Source organism: Tasmannia lanceolata, unplaced genomic scaffold, assembly GCF_043159265.1.
Source record: "Tasmannia lanceolata isolate RefF3 unplaced genomic scaffold, GAP_Taslan_0.1 ptg000005l, whole genome shotgun sequence".
NCBI classification, from domain to species: domain Eukaryota; kingdom Viridiplantae; phylum Streptophyta; class Magnoliopsida; order Canellales; family Winteraceae; genus Tasmannia; species Tasmannia lanceolata.
The window spans coordinates 621018-648996 of NW_027518682.1; the positions used below are offsets into that span (position 1 = coordinate 621018).

At 37.8% G+C, this 27979-nt stretch overlaps 2 protein-coding genes across 10 annotated transcripts; one reads left to right on the top strand and one right to left on the bottom strand.

Annotated features, from left to right (window-relative positions):
• Nucleotides 1-76: 76 nt before the first annotated feature.
• LOC143876982 (uncharacterized) lies at nt 77-19979 on the bottom strand. 9 transcript variants are annotated; one of them, XR_013250507.1, is made up of 8 exons: nt 8941-9258; nt 8499-8655; nt 6349-7446; nt 6071-6265; nt 5815-5969; nt 4184-4294; nt 884-1005; nt 77-682 (listed from the first exon to the last, which is right to left on the bottom strand). XR_013250507.1 is itself a non-coding variant. In XM_077378676.1 (8 exons), the coding sequence occupies exons 2-8, from the start codon at nt 8631-8633 to the stop codon at nt 939-941; spliced, it is 1686 nt and encodes a 561-aa protein (XP_077234791.1). In that variant the 5' UTR covers nt 8634-8655; nt 8941-9258; the 3' UTR covers nt 77-938. The 9 variants fall into 9 exon arrangements, 8 of the variants coding, with proteins under 8 accessions (XP_077234791.1, XP_077234786.1, XP_077234787.1 ...); XM_077378676.1 differs by having other exon boundaries at nt 77-1005; nt 6349-6933; nt 7009-7446; XM_077378671.1 differs by lacking the exon at nt 8941-9258 and adding an exon at nt 19739-19979 and having other exon boundaries at nt 77-1005.
• SIGA (sigma factor A) lies at nt 18301-27971 on the top strand. Its single transcript, XM_077378677.1, has 10 exons — nt 18301-18476; nt 21274-22119; nt 23950-24148; nt 24283-24375; nt 25765-25893; nt 26204-26257; nt 26348-26425; nt 26530-26592; nt 26979-27091; nt 27699-27971. The coding sequence occupies exons 2-10, from the start codon at nt 21431-21433 to the stop codon at nt 27805-27807; spliced, it is 1527 nt and encodes a 508-aa protein (XP_077234792.1). The 5' UTR covers nt 18301-18476; nt 21274-21430; the 3' UTR covers nt 27808-27971.
• The last annotated feature ends 8 nt before the right edge of the window (nt 27972-27979 follow it).

Sequence of the window (27979 nt, forward strand, 5' to 3'; positions counted from 1 at the left end):
ACGAAACTTCAATTAGTTCCTATTCTCGCAAGCCTTCTCTTTTCTTAATGCTATAGCATTTCACATAAACTAAAGGTTTCATCAATTTTCGCCTTAATTTAACTGATATGATGAGTCACAGACCCAAACGAGTAATACTCAAATACAATCCAACAAGTTATCGAATCGCACAGTACCTAGACCAGTGAGTGACTGCTTCAACTCAAACAACTAGTCCAGTGATTTCATGTTTAAACAGTTTCACAATGGAAGCCATAGTGATCTCAGAGACACCATGTACCAGCCTCAAACAAGTGAAGTTCTTCAACTGGCCACCATTGCTATCTCAAGACTAACGACTTCATAAAAAGAAACAAAAAAGATCAAATTCACGTTGTAGCAATTGTGTGAACTGAAATCTACATCCATGAAATCTGCTATTTCAAACATGGTGTGCCGCATTGAGCAACTAAATAGTTAAGTTTCAGTTTTTCTATCCTTTCCTGCTCTATTGCTTTCATTCAAACTCCATGCCTCGGTAGTCAACATGAAGTGCCCAACACTGATTGATGTCATCGGTTTGGTCCAGTGTTACCAAAATGCGAACTGGAGGAATTGTTTTGAGGTACCCAAAAAACCAACAGCATTACGAACAGATTCAGATAACCAATGGCCTTCCGCTGAACATATTAATAATTTTTCCCTGTTCTAAAAAACAATCAACCTCGTTATCTATCTGAAAAGACTACACAGCTGTTGTGCAGCAAGATACATAACAGTCTCACCCACTGTTACGAGAAAAGGAATGAAATGAGGAAGCCTCAGGCAGAAGATTTGCCAGAAGCTAGCAACCAGAAAGCTGGCAGTTGCCGACTCTTCAAGGAACAGAAAGGAAGCACAATACCCTGGTGAACAGCAAGTGCAGACATCGTTAAGCCAACCAGCATATCTGCTTCAATTCAACTGACTTTCTCCGACAAGACCAAGTCAGACCTGCAAACGTCTCCACGACACAGTGGACAGACCCTGCAGAGACAGAATGATGAATGAGCACTAATCAATATCCCGGTCTAATAATGATAGAAATAGCAATAACAAAGATTATGACGACAACAGCAACAGCAACACAAATTTGGCTCTTAAAATGCAGAAGTCATTTTCCAGGTTTGACCAACAGCAAGCGCCCTTGAACACACTCAGATATGATATAAGACCCAACCCTGATTTTGGTCTTAAGCTCTGGCAAAAAAATTGTGCGGGTTTGTTTTTATAAAGATTTGCATTAAAAACTCAATTGAATCGATCATCAACTCACATCACCAAGCCCCGCAAACATGGCCGAGTCAGTAGTAAAACTTGGGGAGTTTTGTAGAAATCTAAGAGCTAACCAGTTTTACAGAAACCAGTGTCCTTTTGGGGTTTATTCGGGGTCAGCTCAGAGAGCTTCTGAATGCTGCCAACCTGAGCAGCTTGGTAAAGACTATTAAGGACACTTCTAAATTCTACAGATCCTATCTGATTAATCCTGCCCAGGGTAATGGTAAAATATATGAAGATTTTTCAGTATTAAGTTCTTTCATGAATTTTGTATGCCAGAACTCCACCATCCCTACAGCTGCCAACACAGGTTTAGGCTCTTCTAATGCCCGGACCGACCATAGTCGCCCGATATCTAATCTCTCTCGGGCTGCCAGGACAGATTTAGACTCCACTCCCTAATGAAAATTTCCCTTCCAGAAACCTCTCTAATGACTGACACAATGAAAAGAGTTCTTCAGCTGAACTTAAGTTTTCTTCCTATGATGATCGAGCTCCAAGATGGCTTTAAGGGTATGTTAATTAATCACAATATATACTAAGTGCCTGCATAAACTAGATTAAATCCCTTTGGGATAAAATTATGCACACAGAGGTGGACTATGTACGTATTCTATCAGTACAATATGATCTAGCTATACATCAAGACATCCAACATGCCAAAACTTCAAGTTCTTGAATTACAAACCTGCCATTCTATGCTGACAGAAATACCCCAAGCAAATAGCACAATGGAGACATAATTTATTGACTGGAAAGGTGTAGAAACCCCTCCAAAAAGCAGATATTCCAGAACTAGCCATACTATATCCTTCCGATAATCCAAAAAGAAAAAAGAAAAAAAAGAGCATTACACTGTGCACCTGAACAACCAACCTTATTCCATTTTGTTGGCAGAGAACCAGCACAACAACATACTAATAGCCAGTGTTTCAAAATGTGGATGCGGGTCAAAACGCGGTCGAAGAAAATCCTAATCGACTTGGCACGGTGCGGTCGAGTACTTGATTGACGCGGTCATAACTTGAGTGAATCAAACTGACTCTGTAGAGGAAAACATGGAACGCGGCAGCTAAACGCAGAACTTGGCCAAGGGAAAAATGGAGTCAACTCGGGGGAATCCACGATGACGCAGGGGAGTTTTAAAACTATGCTAATAGCTACAGACTGGCAATTCAAAAAAAAATAGCCACAGATTGCTGTGAGCAGGTAGATAACCATCCTCTATTATGGTCACCTACTGAAGTGCAGAAACAGAGACAGTAACTGAAGATTGTACTCCTAAAGCACATCACTGAATAATGGAAATAGAGAATTCATAGAAATTTATTAACCGGAAAAAATACCAACATGATCGTGGGACTGACATGATCATCTCTCCTGATATCATCAGTAGACCTTGAACCAACTGATTTTAGCATCTTATGTGCACCCAAACCAATTGAATTATCAGAGGTATCTTTGGTGATATTGTAGTGAGTTGAAACCAGTTGCAATCAAGGTTTAAAATGTGAGAAATTGTATACAAATCCAAGAATGCCTTTATTTTCATAACCATGGGCAGCCAGAATGGACTAGCTCTGTCACACAATTAGCCAAGGGCCCGAGGCTGTACCCAAATGCAAGAGCAAAGGAAGAACTTCATTAGATTAAATTTGAGAGACACTGCAGGTGCAACATCTTACATGTTTACTCAGATAATGAGCTGATGATATTTATTGAGGCAGCTTCTCCTTACAGGCGGATAGAAGCAATGGAAGAAGAGATGAGTGGCCTCTACAGAAATGGCACATGCAAAGTAATAGCTAGACATGCAGACAAATGTGGTAAGTAGCTAAGTGGTATAATCAGGTACATGGCATTGACTATGATGATGTTCAGTCCAGTAGAGAAGAGCATTATACTGAGATTCATTCTTCTGCTCTACAAAAGCACTGCTTTGCGATTCATTCTTTTGCTCTAGTAAATATATTTGGTTGTACCCTTAGACGGATGTAAAGAGTGTATTTCTTCATGGCTCTCAGAAGAAGAAAGGATTTATGGGCAACTACAAGGATTTGAAGTCGCAAACAAAAGTCAATTTGGGTGAAGACTTAAGAAGGCAATTTATGAGTTGAAATAGGTTCCAGTTTCATGGCTTGATAAGTTAGATCAGCTTCACAAAAATATTGGGTACATAAGTAAATTTAACAACTCCTTGCTTAGCTTCTCAAAAATATTAGGTACATAAGTAAATTTATTAACTCCTGGTTTAGCAAACATGCTCAGTCAAGCATGGTGATGGTTTTAGTATATGGGGATGCCATTATTCTCACAGGTAGTGAAAACATGGAGATTCAAGGCCTCAACTGAAAAGGCCCTTGACATAAAAGACCTATAAGAGCTATGTTATATTCACATAAGAAATATGTTGCAGATTTACTTAACAATTTCGCATGATAAAGTTCAAACCTATCGGCACCTCTATTGTGTATAACAAGAAGGCCAAGAGAGAGGAATGATAAAAGACAAGAGATTCACGTGCCAATCAGAGTATGGTAGGAGTTCTTCTGTACGTTACATACACCAGACTTGATACATGCATGCATGCCTTCCCGTTCAGGTGTGGCTCTTTGGCTTAAGTCTTGGGTATGCTCCCCAAAGACGAGAGTTCGAATCCCCCTAGGCTTACCCGATGCGCGTGGTTTACAGGTCATTGCGCGCATCCGGAGGGAATTAGTCCCACTCTGGGTGGGGACACCCTATGTCATAAAAATAAAAAATAAAAAACACAACACCTCGCATCCAACCGCACCCAGAGATAAATTGCCAATTGGTGGTAAGGACATAAAATTAAAATAGGTAACTTCAATAGTCAAAAGAATATTACAGCAAACCAAGTTTATACCTGTGAATCTCTTTGAGCCACTTATCTATGCATGTTCGATGAAAATCATGATGGCAGGGCAATATTCTCATGCAATCTCCATCCTCATACTCCACGAGACATATATAACATCTGTGTCCATCAAAACACCACGAAAGAAAATAACAATTAAGAAAGGCAAGTGGACTTGTTCAATCATAAGCATGCGTCCAATTTAAGCATAAATAAATAATAGCAGAGAAGTGGGCGAAACTGGAGACAGGAAATATACTGAGAGAAACATCTCTAAGGAAAATGAAAAGTAAAGTTTATATGCTAACCAATGGGAGCATACAACAGAGAAATATTGATGTTTAAAAAGGTTAGCATCTAACAAGAACAACTGCCCTTGTTCGATTAAATTCATGATGGCAATGCGATATTAGCAAGCAATTTCATTCTTACTCAATGAAACACATCTATAACTACATGATATCAATCAATATGACGGCACCACAACAAAATAAATATTAAGGACTATGAAGAGAGTTATATTAAAAAATGGAAATATGTTATGAATTGCATTTCATTAATGTAGAGAATGATATTTGGTAGGAAACATCATTGAACTCCACAGCAAAGTAACCATATCTTACGCTTGGGATATCAGATACTTAGATTAGCGTGGGAACAATAATACCTCATAACTCTCTGTGATATTGACATAGAGTTGGGGTCTTGGAGGGGGACTTAACTCCAGTATTGACATAGAGTTGGGGTCTTGGAGAGGGACTAGTCATTGTACTTTCTTATGCTTCATTAAATTTGACTTCTTAATTGACTTTGTTGTTCCAGACATGTGCAACAACGGATGTCACTAGGTGTTCGATCAGATTAAGCCACTTGGATGGATTTCTTGCTCGGGTAATGGTTTCTAAGTATGTGTTTGTGCTTATTCTAGCATTTCCCAAAGTTTTATCTTAAAATTTCATCATTTGCATGTGTTTCCATATGTTTTCGTGCTTCTATAAGATTTCCACCAAAACTGAAATGTTTTAGTTTCCGTGCTGACCGAAACAGAATCCAAAAATTGAAATTTATAACCTTGCTCAAGAGTTGCTAGTTTACTTGGTGGCAGTGGATGATTAGGGGATGGCAAGCCACCGATGCAAGTCCTCTTGGGGCCAAGAATGCATGGAAGTTGATTACAGACATCAACCAGACTTGCTTTTAGATTTATCACTGATTATCTGCCATCAAAATTCAAAAATGAATTTACTAAAATTTGCCAAGCGGTTCAATTAAAAGTTGAAAATGGTTGAAGTTTGTTAGTGCTTGTCTAATCAAGAGAAGTTCATAGTACTACCCCTTGGAGATAATCACCAAAACCTGTCTTTTTTATGAAGTAAACTTTTTAGGATAGTTATTATTTGACGATACAACTCGTCCCTGTAGCTTTTTCAGTCAGAAGGTCTACATATGTCATCATGTTGCAACATTTCATTAGCAGACAACAGAATTCAGTTTAAGTATTCCAATAATCTCCACAAGTATTTACAATGCCCTCTTACAGATCAATTGCATAAAATACTCAGTTACTTCCATCAAAGAGACACAGTCGAATAAAATGAGGAGGCAACATTAAAAAGATGAAAGGAAATAACATCACTCACTGTGCAACTTCTTCATTCTGATGTTTCCGTGGCTTTGAGTATATCTTCACAGGCATGCATTCTACAACCTCCTTTGGCGCAGGGATAGATCCAATAGAAGACACCGAAGGTTGGGAGGACAAAACCACAGATTGCTGGTGAATTTCATTCAGAACCTAATTAAAAATAGTTATAGAAGTTTCCACTAACTCAGATACTATAATACAAAAGATCAAAGAAAGAGATTGATGAGCAGTAAAGTAAAACACCATGTCACCTCAAATAGTGCTTCTGCTAACATAACAATTCTTGATATGCTAGCACTTGTACTTGTGTCCTCATCTGGATTGGCAGCCTGACTATTTGCTCGGCACATGCAACGACCAGTTCGATGTTGACCAGATAAGATACATGACCTATCATGACCTGACAAATTCTCAAAGCGGCTGCCCAACCGCTGAAGCGCGCGAGCCTAAATTTCAATGAGCAACTGGATGTCATTCTTCTTAGAAGAGAAAATATTTGCAAGCAAAGGAATAGATAAATTATATCGACCTGAGATCTTATTCTCCTCCTCCTTTCAAGAAAAGCAGTTCTATGCTCTACAAGAGCATGATTACTGGCTTCTCTCAGTTGTGGCGTCTCCACCTCATAATCCTGGCTGTTGTTTGTAGAGCTAGATGTACTAGGGAGATGGTTACTTGAAGAAGTAGCCGGCATTTCAGTATTCCCATCAGATGATGTTCTTCTGGTCACACTATGCCGGAACTGACTGCCATTACCTACCCTAGTATCTCCTTCCAACCTGTCTTCTTGAAGATGACCAAATAATCCATCAGATAATGAATTTCTGCAAAGAACTCTGTCACGAAGTCGTCCAACACTCAAGGTTCGGCTAAATTGTACACTCCCTTCTACAGTTTCCTGAGCTCCAATCCGTCTAACAGAAGGTCTAATTTTAATGTTCTCTGTTTCTGAATAGTTCCCCTGAGAATATCTATTTACAGCAGCCCCAGTCCTCGTACCGGAATTGCTGCTGGATACTTCTTGGGGGGAAACAACATCCTCCTTCTGCAAATGAACTGAAAGAGCAGATGCCGATGGTTCCAGTGGCAATGCACCGGATGAAGGATCACTATACTGGGGCGGGGGAGGAGAGAAATCAGTGCAAGGTAATACAGCACGACCACAACAGGAAGGAAGGAAGTCACTCACTCGACGAGTTTCATTTCTTCCATCCGAACTATCAGATCCTGTACCTGCATGAAAACCCTCTTCAGGGTTAGAAATCAAGAGACTTGAGAAGACAGAATAAGCTCCGGATGACCCCAAGCTGGTTGCTCTGCTTAGACTGAAACTTAAACTCTCAGGGATGAAATTAAAGCACGAACGGGAGCGGCTCAAAGGGGTCAATGATCGAGCAACTGCAGTTTGGGTAGAGCAACTGCCGGTACCAAAGTCATTATGTGTGACGCTTCCTTGAAACCGTTCATCAAGCTCGGTGTTAGAAGAGATAGAAGGCACTTGATTATGCTGCAAAACTCTAGCCTTTCCTTGACAGTTACTCTTCACAGGGCCAGATATTGATTCCATTTGACCTGTACATATTTCACTTACTGAATTCCCATTTTCTTTGTCCAGAGGGCCAAAAACCTGAAGCAAGAGCCGTAGGATTTCAATCCCTTGAGGAAAATTTAGCCATTTTCATGTGTTTCTTAATAATCAACATGTATGCTACAAGGACTTCCAATTAATAATTACAGATAAAATTAGGGGAGTGATAAATCGACTCCCATATATCTTAAATCGACTCCCCAGGTGTCTTTCTCTCTCCTCTGGGTTAGAGAGAGAAAGACACATGGGGGGTCGATTTAAGATATTTGGGAGTCGATTTATCACTGCCCTAAAATTATAGACATGATTGTTGAATTCAAAAGGTCAATAAGCATTACTTGTTAAACAAAACCATAAACAGTAGATAGAATGATCAATCAAACAAAAACTCGAATCAACGCAAAAAAGACTGTTCATTTGTTTTAGTGCTCCTAGGATAAAGGGTGACAACCCAAATGCAATGTAAAGACAGAAGAGAATAAAGCCGGGTTTGGATTTGACGATGATCAAAATAGGAATGAATAGGTAGAGAGAGGTAACTAGTTCAACATCAACATTTATAACAAATCAAATAACACACAGCCCATTTAAAAAGGATAAAAGAAAATTTAGCTTGCATTGCATTGCCAGTTTGGGTCGAACATATCCTAGGCGATTAAGTTTCATTTCGAAATTGCAGCTTCGAATCTAGTAGAGTGTTACATTGTTGAAACAAAAATTACAAACGCTATATAAATATAAATTCATATATTCTATAAGAATATAGACATTTTAAAAAGAGGAATGAACACATTTATGAAATGATATGACAGGAAAATGACAAAAAGAATCAGAATGTTGCCACATTATAAGAACATAGTAACATAACTATGGCAGATGACTAAGATATTCAGGGAAATCTCATAAAAAAAACGCAAGCTTTCAAAGTTTCAATGCAGTGTAAATTAATACAATCATGAACAATGGAAGACAAGATCCATGAACCGAATCGAAAAGCACAATCAAGCAAAACCATAAACACTATCCAACCTTCCTGAAACTCCAAAAAATCGAGATTTAATAAATTTTTTAAAAAAAAATGAAACCCTCACCGGATCATCGTCCGAAGAGGTACCAGAGGATCCACCAAGACAAGAGGATTGGAAAACCCTAGATCCTCTCGATCTCCTCCCCCGAGCTCCATTCGAAGAAGATAGTGCGGCGTCTTTACTATTGCTCGATCCCATCTCTCTTCATCTACTGAAAAATCTACCCAAAAAATGCCAATCGTTATTATCCTTTAATATAGATTGATTGCCAACCGCTTAAATAATGCCTCAAAGAAAATCCTAGAAATCCACATACTTTCAAAAATAATAAGAATAATGGAAATAAGTACCGGCCGGTATACGGGAAGAACATGCTGGAAAAATATAGAAAACGATAAAATTGAAAACTGGAGTTGATCCAGATATGCTGCGACATTTCCTACTGTGAGATTGCTACAGCTGTTTTAAACAAATAAATATAAGAAAAAGAAAATTAAATGTTCACCTAAAAAGGAATTAGATACAACTGATAGTGGAATTTTTCTTTTCCCCCTTTCACTTGTTTTCTTTTCGCTCACACGCTCCGCAATTACAAATCCATGGAGAGTACTATTTTCACAACATTAGCATTGCAGAGATGCGGGGAAGAAGTTGAGGAGTCGATTTGGATTTGCGTCTCACCTTCATTACATGGAAAAAAAAGCGCTCATTGGTTTTCGAATTTTTGAAGAAGTTGGTCAAACTGACAAACTCCGAGAAGGTTTCGAAAATGCTTTTTCTTTTCCCGAGAGAGAACGAAAATAATTGAAATACACGGCCCGGTAGTCGTACCCTTGTCATCGCATTCCTTTTCTTTTTGGGAAAATGACCAAATGAAAGGACTTTCTACTGACTATGACATATGAAGAGGGGAGACTTGGAAATAACCAATCTATAGTGATGGTGACTGGTTTGCAAGGGTTTAGGACAAAAATACCCTCATTTTTAAAATACCGTCACCTCTCTCTCTCTCATGGGATGATCTCAACCATCAATTAGAGGGTCACAATTCCTCTCTCTTTCTCTCTCATGGGACGATCCCAACAGTCCATTAGAGGGCTCTCTCTCTCTCTCTCTCTCTCTCTCTCTCTCTCTCTCTCTCTCTCTCTCTCGTGGGATGATCCCAACCGTCCATTAGAGGGCCCCAATGCCCCCCTCTCTCTCATGGGATGATCCCAACCGTCCATTAAAGGGCCACAATGCCCCCTCTCTCTCATGGGATGATCCCAACCGTCTATTAGAGGGCCACAATTCCTCTCTCTTTCTCTCTCATGGGATGATCCCAGCAGTCCATTAGAGGGCCACAATGCCTCTCTCTCTCTCTCTCTCTCTCTCTCTCGTGGGATGATCCCAACCGTCCATTAGAGGGCCCCAATGCCCCCCTCTCTCTCATGGGATGATCCCAACCGTCCATTAAAGGGCCACAATGCCCCCCTCTCTCTCATGGGATGATCCCAACCGTCTATTAGAGGGTCACAATGCCCCTCTCTCTCATGGGATGATCCCAACCGTCCATTAGAAGGCCACAATGCCCTCTTTCTCTCATGGGATGATCCCAACCGTCCATTAGAGGGTCACAATGCCCCTCAGGTTCGTGCACCTCTCTCTGGTATCCTCTTATTCTGAGTGAACCTCCTCTCACAGGTTGGTAGTCTCTCCCTTTCAGTTGTTTAAACCCCTAATTTTTTTAGAAATCTATGGTTTAAAGCCTTAAAGTTTGGTTTAAACCCCTAATTTTCCCCAAATTTTTCACAGATTATTGGTTTAAACCTCCAAGTTTGGTTTAGAAATTTAGTTTAGAAAACCCTATATTTTCCCAAATTAGTTGAGAAAACCGTATATTTTGGAAAATCAGTTTAGAAAACTCTATAATTTTCCCAAATCAGTTTAGACTCAAACCAATAAGTTAGGGTTGGTACTCTCTCTCTCTTTCAGTTTGGAAAATCAGCAACTAAATCCCTAATTTTTTTTAGAAATCTATGGTTTAAAGCCCTAAAGTTTGGTTATGTTTTTTAGAAATATATGGTTTAAAGTCGTAAAGTTTTGTTTGAACTCCTAATTTCTTAGAATTGTATGGTTTAGAGCCCTAAAGTTTGGTTTAAACCCCTAATTGCTTCCAACTTTTTCACAATTTTTTTTCGACCAACAATTACGGGCAACTTCTTCCCGCCGATGTATTCAAATGATACCGCATCCTTTACAAAGCCGTCGACGTGTAAGATAAAAGAAGCTCTTCGTTCTACCGTTCTTCTGTTTATACAAAATTAAACCATTGTCAAAATAACCAATTGAAAAAAAATCATTCCAATTAACAAAGCAGCCATTTTAGAATTATGCACAACTTCAACCACTACTAAATCTCCATAAAACAACATAAACCACTACTAAGACAATTCTGGCCACTTTTAAACACTCTAGACCACTACTAAGTCATGACAAGGAAATATGAACCACTGATTACCCTATATAAACCACTTATAAATTCTATAAACCACTATTAAGCCAATATAAACTACTTATAAACACTCTAAACCATTGGTAATCCTAAATAAACAACTTATAAACACTCTGAAACCACTGGTAAGTCTATATAAACCACTTATAAACACTCTAAACCACTGATAGGGTTATATAAACCACTTATAAACACTATAAACCACTGATAAGCCACTCTAAAACCACTGGTAAGTCTATATAAACCACTTCTTACCCTGTATAAACCATGTATAAACACTTTAAACCACTGATAAGCCTACATAAACCACTTATAAACAGTCTAAACCATTGATAGGCTTATATAAACCACTGTTTACCCTATAAACCAGTTATAAAAACTCTAAACCACTGATAAACCTATATAAACCACTTACAAACACTATAAACTACTTCTTACCCTGTATAAACCATGTATACCCTGTATAAACCATGTATAAACACTCTAAACCACTGATAAGCCTACATAAACCACTTATAAACAGTCTAAACCACTGATAGGCTTATATAAGCCACTGTTTACCCTATATAAACCAGTTGTAAACACTCCAAACCACTGATAAGCTTATATAAACCACTTATAAACACTATAAACTACTTCTTACCCTGTATAAACCAACGATAAACACTCTAAACCACTGATAAGCCTACATAAACCACTTATAAACACTCTAAATCACTGATAGGCTTATATAAACCACTGTTTACCCTATATAAACCAGTTGTAAACACTCTAAACCACTTATAAGCCTATATAAACCACTTATAAACACTATAAACTACTGCTCACCCTGTATAAATCATTTATAAATCCTTATAAACCAATTATAAACACTCTAAACCACTGGTAAGCCTTAATAAACCACTAATTACGATTATAAACCACTACGGATGATTCTTAACCAAAGAAGCTATATAAACCACTTATAAACACCCACTTCAGTACCGGTTTATGGTAGTGAAAGACTGGTTAAACTTAAGAAATTAGTGGTTTACAGAAAAATAACAATGATTATAAAGTGTTTAAAGTAATTTAAATAAGATTAAATAATGATTCAAGGTTTTCTGCAATGGAAGACAGTAGTTTAACATGGAAAACTTTCATTCAAGTTTATAAACATGCCTTATAATGGAAATAGATGGGAGAGGGGTAAAAATACACACCTTTCCATTAAATGGAAGCTTTCTGCAATGGAATGGTGGTTTCTAGTGAAGATTTTTAAGATTTCCAAATCCAATAACGTTTTTTTCCAATATTTGTTGAAAATGGAGGCGTTGTGCAATGCAATGAAGGGTTAGGAAGGCTTTCACATCTAAAAATGAGGTTTTCAGCAATAAAATGGAGCTTTTGGCATCTAACAATGGAGGTTTTTGGGTTTCAAAAATGGAGGTTTTTGGGTTTTTCATACGTATGTTTTTTTGGTAGGTGGGAGGAAGAAGAAGAAGAGGGAAAAAGGTGGGTTTTGGGATTTGTTTTTCTCTAAATGTAATCATTTCAAAAAGGTGATTTGATAGGGGGAGAGAGAGAAAGAGAGTCAAGGGCATTTTAGTCATATGCACTCTTGATTGGTGATTTAGAAAACACCCCTCTTGAAATGTCATAGTCAGTAGAAACCCCTTCTATTTGGTCATTTTTCCTTTCTTTTTCCTTTCTTCTTACTACTAAAAAAAAGGCCACGCACGACTAAGAGTCTCAGCAAACAAGATAATACTGCATATGAATTTTAATTCATACTATGCTAACATAACAATCGCTGTGGAGCCCACTTGGCAACTTCTGAAAAGCAAGACAGAAAGAAAAGCAAGAGGTACCACAAATGTGTAGTTGCGTATCAATTGATTGATGAAGTGGTAGAAGAGCAATGTCTAATAGCCAGGCTCCCTAAAATGGACGTAAAAATAAAATGAGCATAAAATTTGTTTTACAGACCTTAAAAATGGGCATAAAATTTGTTTTACGTACAATTTTGCGTGGAAAGAAAAGGTAAAAAGATAAAAGTTTTTTTATGATCAGTTTGGTTAAAAAAAAAAGCACAGTGAATAAGGAAAAGTAATTTGACCTTTTCATGAAAAAAAAGTGTCTTTCGTTGTTTATTTCAACGTATTAACAAGAAGTTTGTACAAAGACTTTGGAATCCATTTTATATTCGACGAGCACTTTGGCAATTCATTTTTTTTTAAATGGTAGCCAACTTTATTGCAAAAAAAGGGGACGAGATGGTCCGAATACAAAAAACAAATCACAAGGTGGAGAGCCACATAGTCTTCAAAGCTTTCAACTATAGGGGATTGAATCTACTTGTCCAGAATAGTAGAGATGGTTGTGAATTTTAAGGTAAAACAAGAAGTTTGTACAAAAACTTCGAAATCCATTTTCTATTCAACGGGCACTTTGACAATTCATTTTTTTTGTCCTTCTAACTCCTCCATGAAAAGTAATGGAATAGAGTAGGACATTCCTTATAAAATGTCAAGTGGTGAGTAATAATTATTTTTTGTTGGTATCGTATGGATGTAGGATTATAAATGGTTTCAGACATTGCCTAACGTGATTGATCTTCTTAGAGGGAAGATCAATCCTCTTGGTTCCTAAGTGTCTTTCGTTGTTTCGTAAGGGCTGACCTACTCTATTCCATTACTTTTATGACCAGTTTTTTTCGTTGTTTGGAAAAAACAAGTGCCTTTCGTAATATCAAACTTTTTGTAATTTGACCCTCACATAGTGAATAAGGAAAAGTAGTTTTTTCGTCATCGTTAGGGATGTAACTCGGGTCGGGTTGGGTCGGGTTGAGGCCAACCTGACCCAACCCGAGGAACCCATTTTTCCAACCCGACCCGACCCAACCCGATGTCCAACCTGGCTGGGTTCAATCCAACCCAACCCGATTTGAAATTTCCTCAACCCGAACCAACCCGATTTCCAATTCGGGCTGGGTTGGGTCGGGTTGGCCCGATTTGATATGGTACCAATTGTTGACCACCTCAACTCAAGCCGAGTTGTTTTGGATTTTGGGAACCAATAGTGAGTCACCAATAATCAGTTTTTAACTCACAATCGGTTCTCAAAATCCAAAACAAACAGGGACTAATAATTAACAAAGGGAAATGTTATCCGCAATACTATATTTTGATGATCACAGTCCTCACTTGATTAAAGTACGGTATAGCCCACACCATAGGATTATCCAAACCGTCTATTGTGGACTGTGGAGACTATTTCAATGTTGAAAAAGAAAAATACATATACAGAACTTCTTCAGATGGAATCCAAAATCGGGTTTCGGGTCGGGTCGGGTTGCCCGACACCCCAACCTGATTTTCAATTCGGTTTGATTTTTCCCAACTCAACCCAACCCGATTTGCAAAAAATCTTAACCCAACCCAACCCAAATTCGGGTTGAACCCTACCCGTGTGGGAACATCCAAGTAACAGCGATGGTTTCAAATTATATATAGTGATAATGTCCTCACTGCCATATTTTATAATGGCACTACTCACCATATTTTGATGATCGCACTCCTCACTTTATTAAAATGTACGGTATGGCCCGTACCATAGGATGATCCAAACCGTCCATTAGATGGGTCACTGCCTAAATAGGTTGTGCCCTAAAAATAATTTTCATGGGTTGATCCTAACCCTCCGATCTATAGAGGGTTTATACGTTGATCCTAATCGTCCATGTGATGGAACACAACATCAATCGGTTGTGCTTGTAAAATCATTTCCATAGGCTGATCGTAGCCCTCCAATCGATAGAGGTTTCCATAATTGTTGTTCCTCTTCAGGTGCTCGGCATCCGTCAATATTTTGTAACTTGTCTCGAATGCGTCATATAACGTAGTTTTTTCGTCATTGTCATATGTCTATATCTCTTTTTCGTAGTTTTTTTTCGTAATTGTCATAGACAAGTACCAATGGTGGTACTTTTCGTATGCAATTGACGATTGTACCCTCAAATCATTTCTCATTCAGACAAACTTCTAGCATCAAAATGACGTAAATGCCCCCAGCTAATAGGATACAGTAGGAAGTTTTTCTAAAAGAAGGGCATGGAATTATCATATGTACATTATTTTGTGGGAACAATCAATTTATATTGTGGCCCATTAAATGGACGGTTTGGATCATCCTATGATACAGGGCGTACGATTCTTTTGAAAAATACCTGATTGTACGGACTTACACCATAGGTTGTATGCCAAAAATCATTTCCATAGGATGATTCCAACAGTTACGGGGTTTCCAAAATATGTCATTTATCTATAGATTGTAGGGATGCGATCCTCCTTTGGGAATGATCAAATGGATGGTTTGGATCATCCTATGGTGTAGGCCGTAAAATATTCACTCCAATTTTTTATAGGTAAGTTGAGGTTTTGTGAGGACCCCTACCAGCTTATTAAAAAATAGTTCACTACATGGGCTTACACCATATATATTGTAACAAGAATTTTGTGACAAAGCTTGCAAACCAAAAACATATTTCTTACACTCCGTATGAAAAAAAAGAACTGTTTAACTTACACCATAGGATGATCCAAACCGTCCAATTGATGGGCCACATCGTGAATAGGATGTTCCGAAAAAACACATTTCCATGCGATGATCGTAGCCCTGCAGTCTATAGAGGAACAGCATATTTAGGAAACATTTATTGATTGGAGGGTTGTAATTATCCTATGGAAATGAATTTTGGCACTCAACCTACTTACATTGTGGCCCATCAAATGTACGGTTTGGATCATCCTACGATGTAAGCCATACAGTACTTTTTGAAAAACAATACTCACTATAAGGACTTACAATATATATAAAAACTCTCGTAATCACATCATTCCCTCTAAAATCATGGGGAAACGGGTCAAGCGGGCCGAGTCAAAGTGACGCGGAAATTTTTACGGGTCATTGGGCTTAGACCCGCACCCGCACCGTGAGGGCCGGGTCGGCCCACGGGTCAAATGGATTTTTGACGTATGGCCATACCGTACTTTTAATAAAGTGAGGAGTGCCCTCATCAAAATACAGTAGTGCGGATGAGATTTCCCTTTTTTTTGTATAGGGATTTGCTAGCCACCTTCGCTGAGCGTACTTTTCTGCTTGCCGCCCATCCTTTGCTGTAAAGATTGGTAGAAGTGCGATTTGTGCAAAGGTAGCAAGCAATAAATAATAATCGTGTGTGCCGGTATTAAGTTTTAAATGAAAAATTACGGGAACATGCAAGCAAAGCAGAAAAATTACGAAGAAAATACCGAACGGAGGTACTAAAATATGACAATTACGGTCAAAACTGCAAATAAAATTGAAAAAATTATGACAATTACGGACCAAAAAATGCATAAAAGCAAAGCAAAAAAATTACGAAGAAAATACCGAACGGAGGTACTAAAATATGACAATTACGATCAAAACTGCAAATAAAATTGAAAAAATTATGACAATTACGGACCAAAAAATGCATAAAAAGAGACAGCTGGCTTTTTTTTTAAACTCATGTTCAACGGCATATGAGAAGGGGAAATGACGAAAAAGAAGTAGTGAAAAAGGACATAAGTGGGAGTTTTACAGATATTAAGGTGGGACACATAAGGCAATAGCAGGAAAGAAGCAAACGATTTTTCAGGGATTTTCCTTTTTAGTAGTAAAGGATTTCAAACAAACTGTATACTAAATGGGACCACTTCGATATCAAAACCACTATTTGATCGATAGACGTTGGGATTGTCGTATTGGAGCAATCCATGAAGCTTACAAGGTGGACGGCTCAGATCAACCTAAGGACATTAGTTGAGTACCATTGCACCTAACACTAGCATCCTCCATCCTTGGGATCTTAAAATACCCTTTGCTAGGTAATGTGCTTCCTCTCCCTACAACCCAACTAAACTCAACAAAGCCTTTGCCCCAAAGTAGTTGACATCAACTACTAATTCCTGTAGGTGAGAGCATTTACCTGGCATGTGGAAAAAATTCCTTGGAAATTAATGACATGTTCGGCAAGGCCTCTCATTCTCGCCGGCAAAATTTAATAGAAACAAATTGATGAGAATCCGTGGAAGCGACTCCGAGTCTTTATGTGGAAGCTCATCATTTAGCCACACAAAGAGGATAAACTGTGGAATCGGGGTCGGCAGGCTGTGGATTTCACACAATATTTTCAGGATTCTTTTACTTTTCCCTCTCACCTATAAAGTTTGCTAGATGTTTTGGTTGGTTTTAGGGTGTCACGTCATCTACTAACGGTGTTTGGATGCAAGTTTTGATTCTAACTACTAAGAGCCTATTTATTTGTCTCTCCGTTTGTATGCCCATGTGATATGACTTTTGTCCCTAAAAAACAACTTGAAAAAAGTAAATTTTTTTTTTTTTTGGGTGTAATCTTGGAATTTGGCACTTTTATCTCTTCTCTGTATTGGTAATGACACCTTCTCCTCCTATTTTGGTAATGACTTTCATCAGCAGTAAACTACCTTAGTTGATGGCCAAACCCTACTTACCGCCACTCTATGGGGATTCTGCTTCATTGCTATTACACATGTTGACTACTTCAGCTCCAATTCACCGCGACTCTACAAGGTAACCATGTAGTATTTTTTGCTTTCATGTCATACGGTGTTGGGTGAGAATACACGAGAAGTGGGCCCGATGATTTAGAGACTTCATTTTGTGGGCCCTACTATTGAGATGAACCCAATCAACTGATACAATAATTATAAATAAAGAGAGGGGTTTTATTTTTCTATTTAGGTGGGGGGGGGGGGGGGGGGGGGGGCAGCGCGGGGGTGTTGATTGAGATGAACCCAATCAACTGAACAAAACACTTAAAACAGTGGTCTTGATTCCACAGATATGTCCCCCCTGGAATGTCTGCCTAGTCATTCTATAGCTAATAATAATGCCTCTTATTGAAGTCTAACTTTGATAGATCTGAATCGTCCATTTGATAGATCTTGCTTTGGATCTCAAATGGCTGAAAAATCACACAATACTAACATCTTATAACACCCTTTAACATGGGCGGTAAAAAACAATGGTTGAGGATTGCACAATTGGCGTGATCTTTAGGATAGAAAAGATCCAAAGCAATGAGTATCAGATAAACGGTTAAGATCATTCAAATGTGGTACTGTAGGTGGGACCGGGCATCCAGCAGTGTGACGCAAAAGGGCCGGAGGGCGGTTACTCTTCTGACACACGTGTTACGCATCCGTTTTGCCATTTTTGGTTCTGATTTCGTCGCGACGCGATCCGTGTGTGTGAGAGATTAAGGAGACGCAAAGGCTGGCTGTGCACCACTCAACGTTTCTCAAATATCTCTTCCGACCAATACCAGCCCTCCGCTCGATATCCATCTTTCAAAACCAACGTAACGGGGAAAAAAAGCCCCGTCGCATAAATAAATACACACACACAAAAGAAAAAAGGAAAAATCTTCTACAAGTTCGGATTCCCACTGTTTTCGGTTTTCATTTCACTGTGATCTCCAGCTAACGCCTTTCCATTTCCAGGTACGCCATTAAAGCCTACTCAGCTCCTTTTCGTTTTTCTGCAACTTGTTTTCTCGAAAACTCCGCCGGATCTTGCCTTTTCTCCATGAGCCTGGATTACGTTTGATCTCTTTTCTTCGTTTGCCGGTAATATAATTAGATCGCTTTGGCTGGAATTTTGTTGTTTTCAGAGCAATCCGAATGGCACAAATCCTGTTTTTTCTTTCTCAGAACTTTCTTTATTCGTTTTGTTTTCAATTTGTTGCGCTTAGTATCTTCGACTCGAATTTGGTTTATCTTAGTCCTAGATTGTAGAATGATCGAATATCTGTTTTGGCTTCTGTCTCGAGGGGATTTTTTCATTTTAGTTCGAATTCATATGCGCACGTTCTTTTATATTTCTGTCAATTGATTGGCTTTAAGTGAATCGTTTGGATTGATCGTTTCTTCCAGCTGGATTTCGTTTCACTACCTTTCTGTTCAATTTCTTCCATCATCTTATCCTTACAATACATTGAAGAGTATATAACTCTGAAGAAGCGAGAGCATATGTGTATGGGAGCATGGTGCATATAAGGGATGTTGTGAAAAGTTTAACAATGGAGAGAAATAATGAAAATAGAGATTTAACCTTATGAAAGAGCTCCCAACAAAATACACCAAATAATAATCAAAATGGAGGCTTAACCTTATCAAGGAGCTCCCGTACATTAACGATCATCATAGGATTCATTCTGTTTATCAGCCTTGGGTCCAACATTGTGTATGAACGGGTCATTGGGACTGTTGATACGATGGGCCATCACAGGGCAACAGACTCAATGCTGGTCTCAAACAGAGTGGACATCTCATATGCAATATCAAATCATCTGGTCTTGGTAGTACTAGTACTCATGGTAGGCTGCCAGATTGTGAAATTGGCTGACTTTTTGTAAATTGATGGAGATAAGAGTTGGATTTGCAAATTGTATGTTGGTCGGTCATTTTTTTACTGCTTTAATGCATGTTATCTGATTCCTGGATCTAACAGGTCACAGACAGTAGGTTTATGACAATGCATTGTTGCTCTTGGAGGCATAGCATGTTGGAATTGGATGCATTACTTGATAGACTGGATAGCAATCTCAAATCAAGTACTCATTTACTCTAACTCTAAAGTCAGAGTTTATTTGAAGCATGGATACTAAAAGTTCAAGAAAACTTAAATTAATCTTAACAACACAAATAATGAAGCAGAAAATGACACTGCATGTAATAAAACATAAACATGTCTGGAGTCTCACCAATCTCCTTCATTTGAGGCAGAGGTACAGTATCTCCTTATTGGCGTATGCCCGCTTGCTGATAGGTTAGGGGGGAAACTGATAGTGTAGAGGGAGTGCAGTGGTGACTAGCTGGAATTATCAACGAGATTTCTGAACTATGTATTTCTGACTCCTTTTCCTTCGATCATATCCCCCAAAGCATGTATGAGATTGCTGATTGTCTCCCTAGGGGTGGTATGAATAGGGAATCCATGTATGTGGGGCTATCTCTGCTTGTTGTGTAAATGTTTCTTGCATTTCTGTCTTAATAAGGTTTTCATTCATCGGTCCAAAAAATAAACAATCTTCTTCACTTTGATAGTAAGTTCATAACCAATCTGTGCAGAGACATAGAAACATGTCCTTTTCTGAGCATTTTTTTTTTTTTTTTGCTTTCTAGTTGGTCTTCAATCTTTCCATCAACTTCCTTGTGATTTACACATTTTTCGTTTGGGAAATAGTTGATTGGTGATGAACTGATGATGCATATCCTCTGCTTGTGACACTAGACATTCTAATTGGAGACTAGTTTTCATCCTGATACTTATAAGCAGGGGCTTGGGGGTCTAACTTAGTTGGCAAGCCATTGAGGCCATATACATGTGTCAATGTTAAGGTGACAGTCATTTGCTTTCTGATCCTCTAGAAAACCAATTGCTTGCGCAAGATTATAGTGGCCAGTTGTTGGTCTTCTTTCACAAGTATAATATATGACCCAATCAAGACTGTAATGTGATAATACCAAAGATCAGGTGTTGACTTTCTTATGAGGAAGAAACATGAAAACTGATTCGAGGTGGTTCTTGAGGTCAACAGACTTCATAGGACAGAAGTTAATCTAACAGCCACTTGATGAGTCACCCCTTTCATGATTTGGACTCTACATTTAAAACTTCACCTGTAGGGATCAGAATGGATCGGCATTCTGATGTAGAATCTTTCAAGATATTTCAGTTGTGAAGGTATGCCGGTCACAAGAAGAAGACCATATCACATAGTTTGTAAGGAAATGCTGATCAAGAATATATCTCTTGTGGAATTGCTGATTCTTATGAGAAACAGGGTCTATATGAAACAAAAGAATATTTGGTTTACCAAAACATATCCTCATTACTCCAAGTCCTTCCCCTGTTCACACAGTGATGTCCTCAGCTTTACCACTGTTTTTAGGACTTCTTTGAAGCAACTAGAGATTATCATCACGTAAATCTTTTGCACAAAGTGCGATGCATGATTAAATGAATTTTTAATATATTATTGAAGATAAGTTAGTATTTTTTTCCTGTTTTTCTTGACAATCAATGGCACATACTCCACCTATCAGATGTAGAAGTATTAACAGTCATTTACCAACATTTTGCTTCAAGGTTGATGTGGAAGTACGTTATTTAATTTATCAGAAGTTACTTTCAATTCAATAATATTCTTTGTTTGGATTTAGACTATGAATTTGCAAAATATAACATTCCTATTGCTAGGTACATTCTGATAATCTTTTTCTTTGTCATGATCAGGTATTCAGTTGAAGTGCTTTGTGAGAGCTCGTGAAGTAACCTACAATTCATTAAGTTTCAACTGATTCTCTTACATCTTCAAACTTAGATGACTTGGTTTTTGTTCAACAAGCTTCTTAGGAAAGGGTGATGGTTATAAGCCCCAGTGAAAAGCCATATGATGGCTACAGCTGCCGTTATTGGGCTAAGTGCAGGAAAGAGGCTGCTGAGTTCTTCATTTTATTCATCTGATCTCACAGACAAACTTTTCCCTGCCCATGACGCGACGACACAAATTTTGGCAACTTCAACAAAGAATATGATCGTTGCAAAGAAGTCTACTAATTTTGGCTCTGGTTTTCCACCTAATAGACATACCCAATCACAGTCTATAAAGGCTCTTAGAGAACATGTGGAAACTTCCTCTGCCCCTTCAACCGAAGAAATATGGCATCAGAGGTCTGAGCTCCTAGTGAAGGATGATGCTGATCTTGAATCCTCGCTAGAAGTTCTCATTTTGTTGCAGAAATGTATGCTGGAAAAGCAGTGGAACCTTTCTTTTGATCAGACAGGAACACTGGTTGCACCTGGAAAAGGCCACAGGAAGATAAAAGTCATCCGTTCAGGGTTTTCTGCTCGCGAGCGGAGAACAAATACTAGGAAGAAATATCCAAATCAAAATGCTTCCATGATGACATCAAGTAAAAGGAAACAGCTAGGATTTATTGTCAGTCCAGAATTGCTACAGAATCGCTTAAAAGGTTACGTGAAGGGTATAATAAGTGAAGATTTGCTTACCCATGCTGAAGTTATAAATCTTTCAAAGAAAATCAAAGCCGGTCTTTCCTTAGATGAGCACAAATCGAGGTAAGAAATGTTCTTTTGGAAAGAGTCATTCTCATACAGTACTCTATGTTGGAGATTTTGTCAAATAATTTATTTAGGAATTTTCTATTAATATTTGATATTAGATATAACCATAATCAATTAAAATAATTAAAATATATAGATCAAGAAAAGGTTAGAAATAGCCTGTGTAATGGATCGAGGCACGTCGGAAATGACGCTCTCTTTAGAGTCAAAACGCCCCCATCTGCACTGGGTTCACTGGCGTTTGGCTCCCATGATTCAACCATCCTTCAAGATCTCTTCCGTGCAGGGAATTGATCTCACGAACTCGTCAATCGCCCGTATCGCAAACTCAATAAAAGAAAAAATTAAGATATGAAATCAAGAACAACATGTAGGGGGTTTTTGGTTTTTTGGAGAAGAGAGTTTTTTTTTTTGGAAGAAAAGGACATTTCCTTTTTAATAGAGAGAGAGCGGGTTGAGAGAGCTGTTACAAAAACTAAAGGAGCATAACGTTTCACACGTTATGCCCCTAAAATCTCTCCCACTCCCCAATTATCTCTTAACTTTCCTAATTAATAGGAAAAGATAAAACGGAAAAGATTTATTAATTTTAAATCACTAAAAAAATCTAACACTTTGATTTGTAGTGTGCTTGCCCTGATTTTCCTTCTCTATTGCTGGGCAGTCTACACTCTCAAGATTTGTAGGTATCTGAAGTTTTATGGTGTATTCAAGACATAGGAATTTATATCTAAGTTGAGTCTTGATACTACTAGTACAAAACCCATAATCATGTAAACATTCTTACTCCTGTAACTATCTCCCCTGTCTTCCAGATTGTATGAAGCCAACTGAAAATGAATGGGCAAGCTCAAAGTTCTAGAAATATGGCTCATTTGTGTCGAATTTTGATTTTATAGAAACAGATTGTTAAAAGCACCAATCTCAGTAACATAAACATGTGCTGCCAAAACTGGAACATCTTCTATTCATTGCCCATACCTCACAATCTTTAGTGACAAAGAACATCCTAGAAGTAGAAATTGATTGATGAGTCTCAAAAGTTGTTAGATAGGACGATTCTTCATGTCTATATGCAGTTCTATTACTACCCATTTAATTATAAATTCTTGATCTTTCATAGTGATATGTACCTCAACAGCGTTTTTCCATGTGAAAACTTTTTAACTCATTTCCAAGCACATAAAATAAAACATAAATGCACAGAAGCACCTCCAACTCCTATTAGATATACACAAAAACCTTTTCTTATTTTCCCCAAAAAAGGTGTAAATGGAAAAGTAGGTACTATATATGTAGCTACGTATGCAGAATATTGTATTTCTTATGGAAAAACATAAATCGCGAAAATGGATATATTCAAAAAGTGGGGACCATGTCTTTGTATTGATGTGATTCAACATTACATGAATCAAGTGTATTGATCTTGCAAATTAATTTGTACCTTGACAGGGTTTTTTCTTGGTGAAAACCTGAAAGAATTCAATTCCAAGCACATTAACTAAAAACCTAAATGGGGAAAATACCTCTTAATTCCATTTAGACAAGTGTAAATGGAGAAGTAGGCCAAATATAATTAAGGACACAAAATTGTTCACATGGCGCAATAGGGAAAACATTTGTCAACAAATGTGGAAACCAGATCTTTTAAAAAACTTCAGATCATTTCTTTGTTTTGATGTGATTCATTAGTATATTGTTCTCGTTCTGCTTTAACCAGTTCGTTTTATTTTCCATATTTCTCTTATGGGACTTGTCCTGAAAACTAAAGCATGCCAATCTTTTCTGGAAGTTCTATTCATCTCGTATATATGTTGATACCAGATTGAAGAAGCGATTAGGATGTGATCCCTCTGATGAACAGCTTGCATCTTCCTTAAGGATATCCCGTGCTGAATTACACTCAAAACTGATTGAATGTACTTTGGCAAGGGAGAAGCTAGCAATGAGTAATGTTCGTCTAGTTATGTCAATTGCTCAGAAGTATGATAACATGGGGGCTGAAATGGCCGACCTTGTTCAGGTGATTTCCATTTCCATTCGTCTCATCTCCAGACTATGTTTTTAGCTTTCATTTATTTCTATAGTGTCACTGAACCATTCTCCAACTTTTGTATCTCTGGTCAATTTCATTAGAAACAATTCTTTTGCATGTAGGGTGGTTTGGTTGGATTACTACGCGGGATAGAGAAATTTGATTCTTCAAAGGGGTTCAAAATTTCAACATATGTGTATTGGTGGATACGTCAGGTGAGATGAGTGTCAATCATAGTAAACCAAGCCAATACCTTGCTTATGAAGATGTGAAAGAATTTTCTAGGCCACACCCTAGAAAAAAGACTCCTGAGCATGAAGATATTTAAACTAATGAAAAACTTTTCTTAAGCAATTGGACAAAAATAACTGCTGAATATTATTTATAGTTGTGATGTTTGAGGCTGGAAAATTCAAATTTTCAAAGTATAATCTGTCTTAATAGTGTAATTTATAGTTTATATTTTTCGTAATTGCTTGTAATTGTTCCCAGCTTGCAATTTATACTGGTGTGTCTAGACTACAGAAGTTTCAACTCTTGATATACTCGTGGTGATTTGCATTGTTGAATTGGTGATAGAAATATTCACTCCCATAAATCCAAACCACTTAGATCCTGGTTTTGTTGTCTTTTAAGTATTGTTACTTATTCACCACCATTGGAGTTACACATTACTTATTCGCCGCTTTTCTTGGTTTTACCTTGGCTATCTATGTTTTTTGAAGTTCATTTGGCAAGGAAATTCTAAAATTGCTTGATAAATTATGTCCCCCATTAAACTATTTGAGGTTTCAGTATGGAATTGTGTGTTCTATTTAATCTTGGCAATTCTATTAGCTATCACTGCTTTGTCATGAGTCTTTGAGCCAAAACTTGATTGAGTTACACGTTTTATGTAGTTACACGTTGTCATTCCAAAATGATTTGAAGTCGATCAGGTGAATGAATCATTAATTCCTTATTTATTCATCTAATGTGTAAGGCTTGTGTTTCGAATTTCAAATAAGCGACCTATTAAAAAAATATAAATAAATGTTTCAATATAGTGTAAGTGGCTTCTTTTTTGAGCCAAAAATTGCATGTGAGATCAATTCCATAAGTATATCCTTAATCTGTTTTTCATCAGCTCTGTCTAGGTATGGTTCAAGAGTCTGTCTATTTTGTATATAGGTGGCTTTCACCCCAGCTAGCATGTACTTTTTCTTTTCACAGGGCTTTTAGAGTATTTATCCAATAGCTTGCTTACTGGTGTCTGGTGGTGTCTTAACTGCTATAAAATTACAACCAAAATCTTGCTAGGGGATTCGTGGAAAAATTTAAGTTAATACAAAATCTTATGCATATAATACTTCAGGATTCATCAAGTGCTCTTCGTTAGCACATTCTTATCTCAGCTCAAAAGCATTCTGTCTAGTTTTTCGACAGATACGGATCATCTTTAGTAAAAGAAGCTTCTATTTTCCTTTCTTCCTTCTGGATGCTATATTCATTGATTGCTATAAATTCATAATATGTTGCATCAGAACTATGTGTGTAATACGCCTCAAGCCTTCATTTTTCAATCTTACCCTGATTGATGCTTTCTCGCTGTTGCTGCTTGTCAGGGTGTTTCAAGAGCATTAGTTGAGAATTCCGGAACACTAAGGTTACCTACTCACTTGCATGAAAGGCTAAGCTTAATCCGGAATGCAAAGATTAGATTGGAAGAGAAAGGAATAACACCGTCCATAGATGTAAGTCAAATGGTATTTCTAAGATCAGCTACTTTGAATGTTTCCTCTTTCCCAACATCACTCTTAGTATTTGATGCTGATGATGCTCCCTCCTATTAATCTTAGTTCTTCAACTCGCAAGCAAGATGGGCCCACTTTGTGTGATTTTTTATTTTTTTTTCAGAAAGGGCAAATTTTAGTATTCCACAGTAATTATTCCCCTGTGGAAAATTCCAGCCGCTGGAAATACCTCCCCCCCGACCGAAATTCCAGCAGCTGGATTGATTTAAGTTCCAGAAGTTGACATAAGTTATTATTTTATGATTTTCAGAAAATTGCGGAAATCCTGAATATGTCACAGAAGAAAGTTAGGAATGCTACAGAGGTACCAATATTTGAGACTATGACATCTTTTTCTATTTCTAACGCGGATGCTACTTCCATCCTTTCGTACTAAAAAGGGTCGGAATTGCAGGCAATCAGTAAGGTTTTTTCACTTGATAGGGAAGCCTTTCCCACACTAAATGGCCTTCCTGGAGAAACTCTACATAGTGTAAGTAGAGCAACTCTGTTTTCTAAAGTAGAGATTTAGACGAATGAAGTTGAGTCCTTTGTCATTCTGCACATCGTTAACATGCAAGTTTTTTTTATTTGCAGTATATTGCAGATAATAATCTTGAAAACAACCCGTGGCATGGAGTTGACGAATGGTCACTCAAGGTAAAATAAAATAAAATCAACCCCCTGAATGAAGATCTGGAAATTTAAGCAGGAACCTTTGAATGATCCTTTGCTCACCGCAATGATTGAAGTGCTCCTTTTCCGTTATATAAGTTGATATTTCTGAAATCTGCCCTCCAAGGGGTATTAAAAACAAATGTAATTTTTCAAAAGAAAAAAAAAGCAAACATATTGACCGAGGAATTTAATGTCACATACATTTGGATGTCTTCCCAGTTTTTATCCCTCTTAGTTGTTACCTACCAGTGTCATTTGGCCGTCAATTAATAAAAGTCTTAGTTTTTTCGGTGATTTCTATCATGAGTTGCATGTGTTCTTGATCTTCTTTATAATTAGTAACAGAGCTATGTAATGATTTTGTTCAGGATGAAGTGAACAGACTTATAGGTACGACGCTTAGTGAACGGGAAAGCGATATAATACACCTTTACTATGGTCTGGATAAAGAATGCCATACATGGGAGGACATTAGTAGGAAGTAAGTAGATCATTATGCTAACTTCCTTGGACAATAGCCTTGCTGGATGTTTTTGGTAGTTATGATACGTAAACAATCATTATCTGCAACACAAAATTATATTACAGATCTATTTGTAATCATTTTTCAAGAACTTGATCGGGTACTCAAAAAGAGTCAGTCGACTTGATCGAGACAGGTCAAATTTAAATGGCAACTCCTTTCAATTATTTAAAAAATAGAAAAATCATTCAAGTGCTTGATAACTTTTGTTAATTACTCAATTCAATCTATGTACTCTATGAAACTTAACAAGTACTTGAAAACATGAAATAAAGGCTACACACATTCAATTAAGTTCTCAACCAAGTTTCAATACAGATTTGGCCCTAACTGGGTCAGACTTGAGTTTTAAGAATGTAAGCCTTCCTCATATGTACATTTTGCTTCTCTCTCTCTCTCTCTCTCTCTCTCTCTCTCTCTCTCTCTCTCTCTCTCTCTCTCACACACACACACACACACACATGTACATGTGGCAAAGCATATATCAAAACAAGAAGGCTTTCTAATGTCACTTCATTTTGTAATTCCATTTGTTTTGACAACATGATGTATTGTTTATCTTCAGGATTGGTCTTTCAAGAGAAAGGGTTAGGCAAGTTGGCCTTGTTGCAATGGAGAAACTAAAACACGCGGCAAGGAAGAGAAGGTTGGAAGCTATGCTGGTAAAGCATTGATTTGGCATGTACTTGTAGACAGTATTCAATGGATGTATAGAAAGAAATAATAATACGAATCTCCAATTTATTTCTCACTGGAAATAAATATACAAGTGTATGGGAAGAGACAGGGATTAGAACCTGAAGGTTTCTCTAATGAAATTAGAAATGCCGATTTAGTACCTGCAAG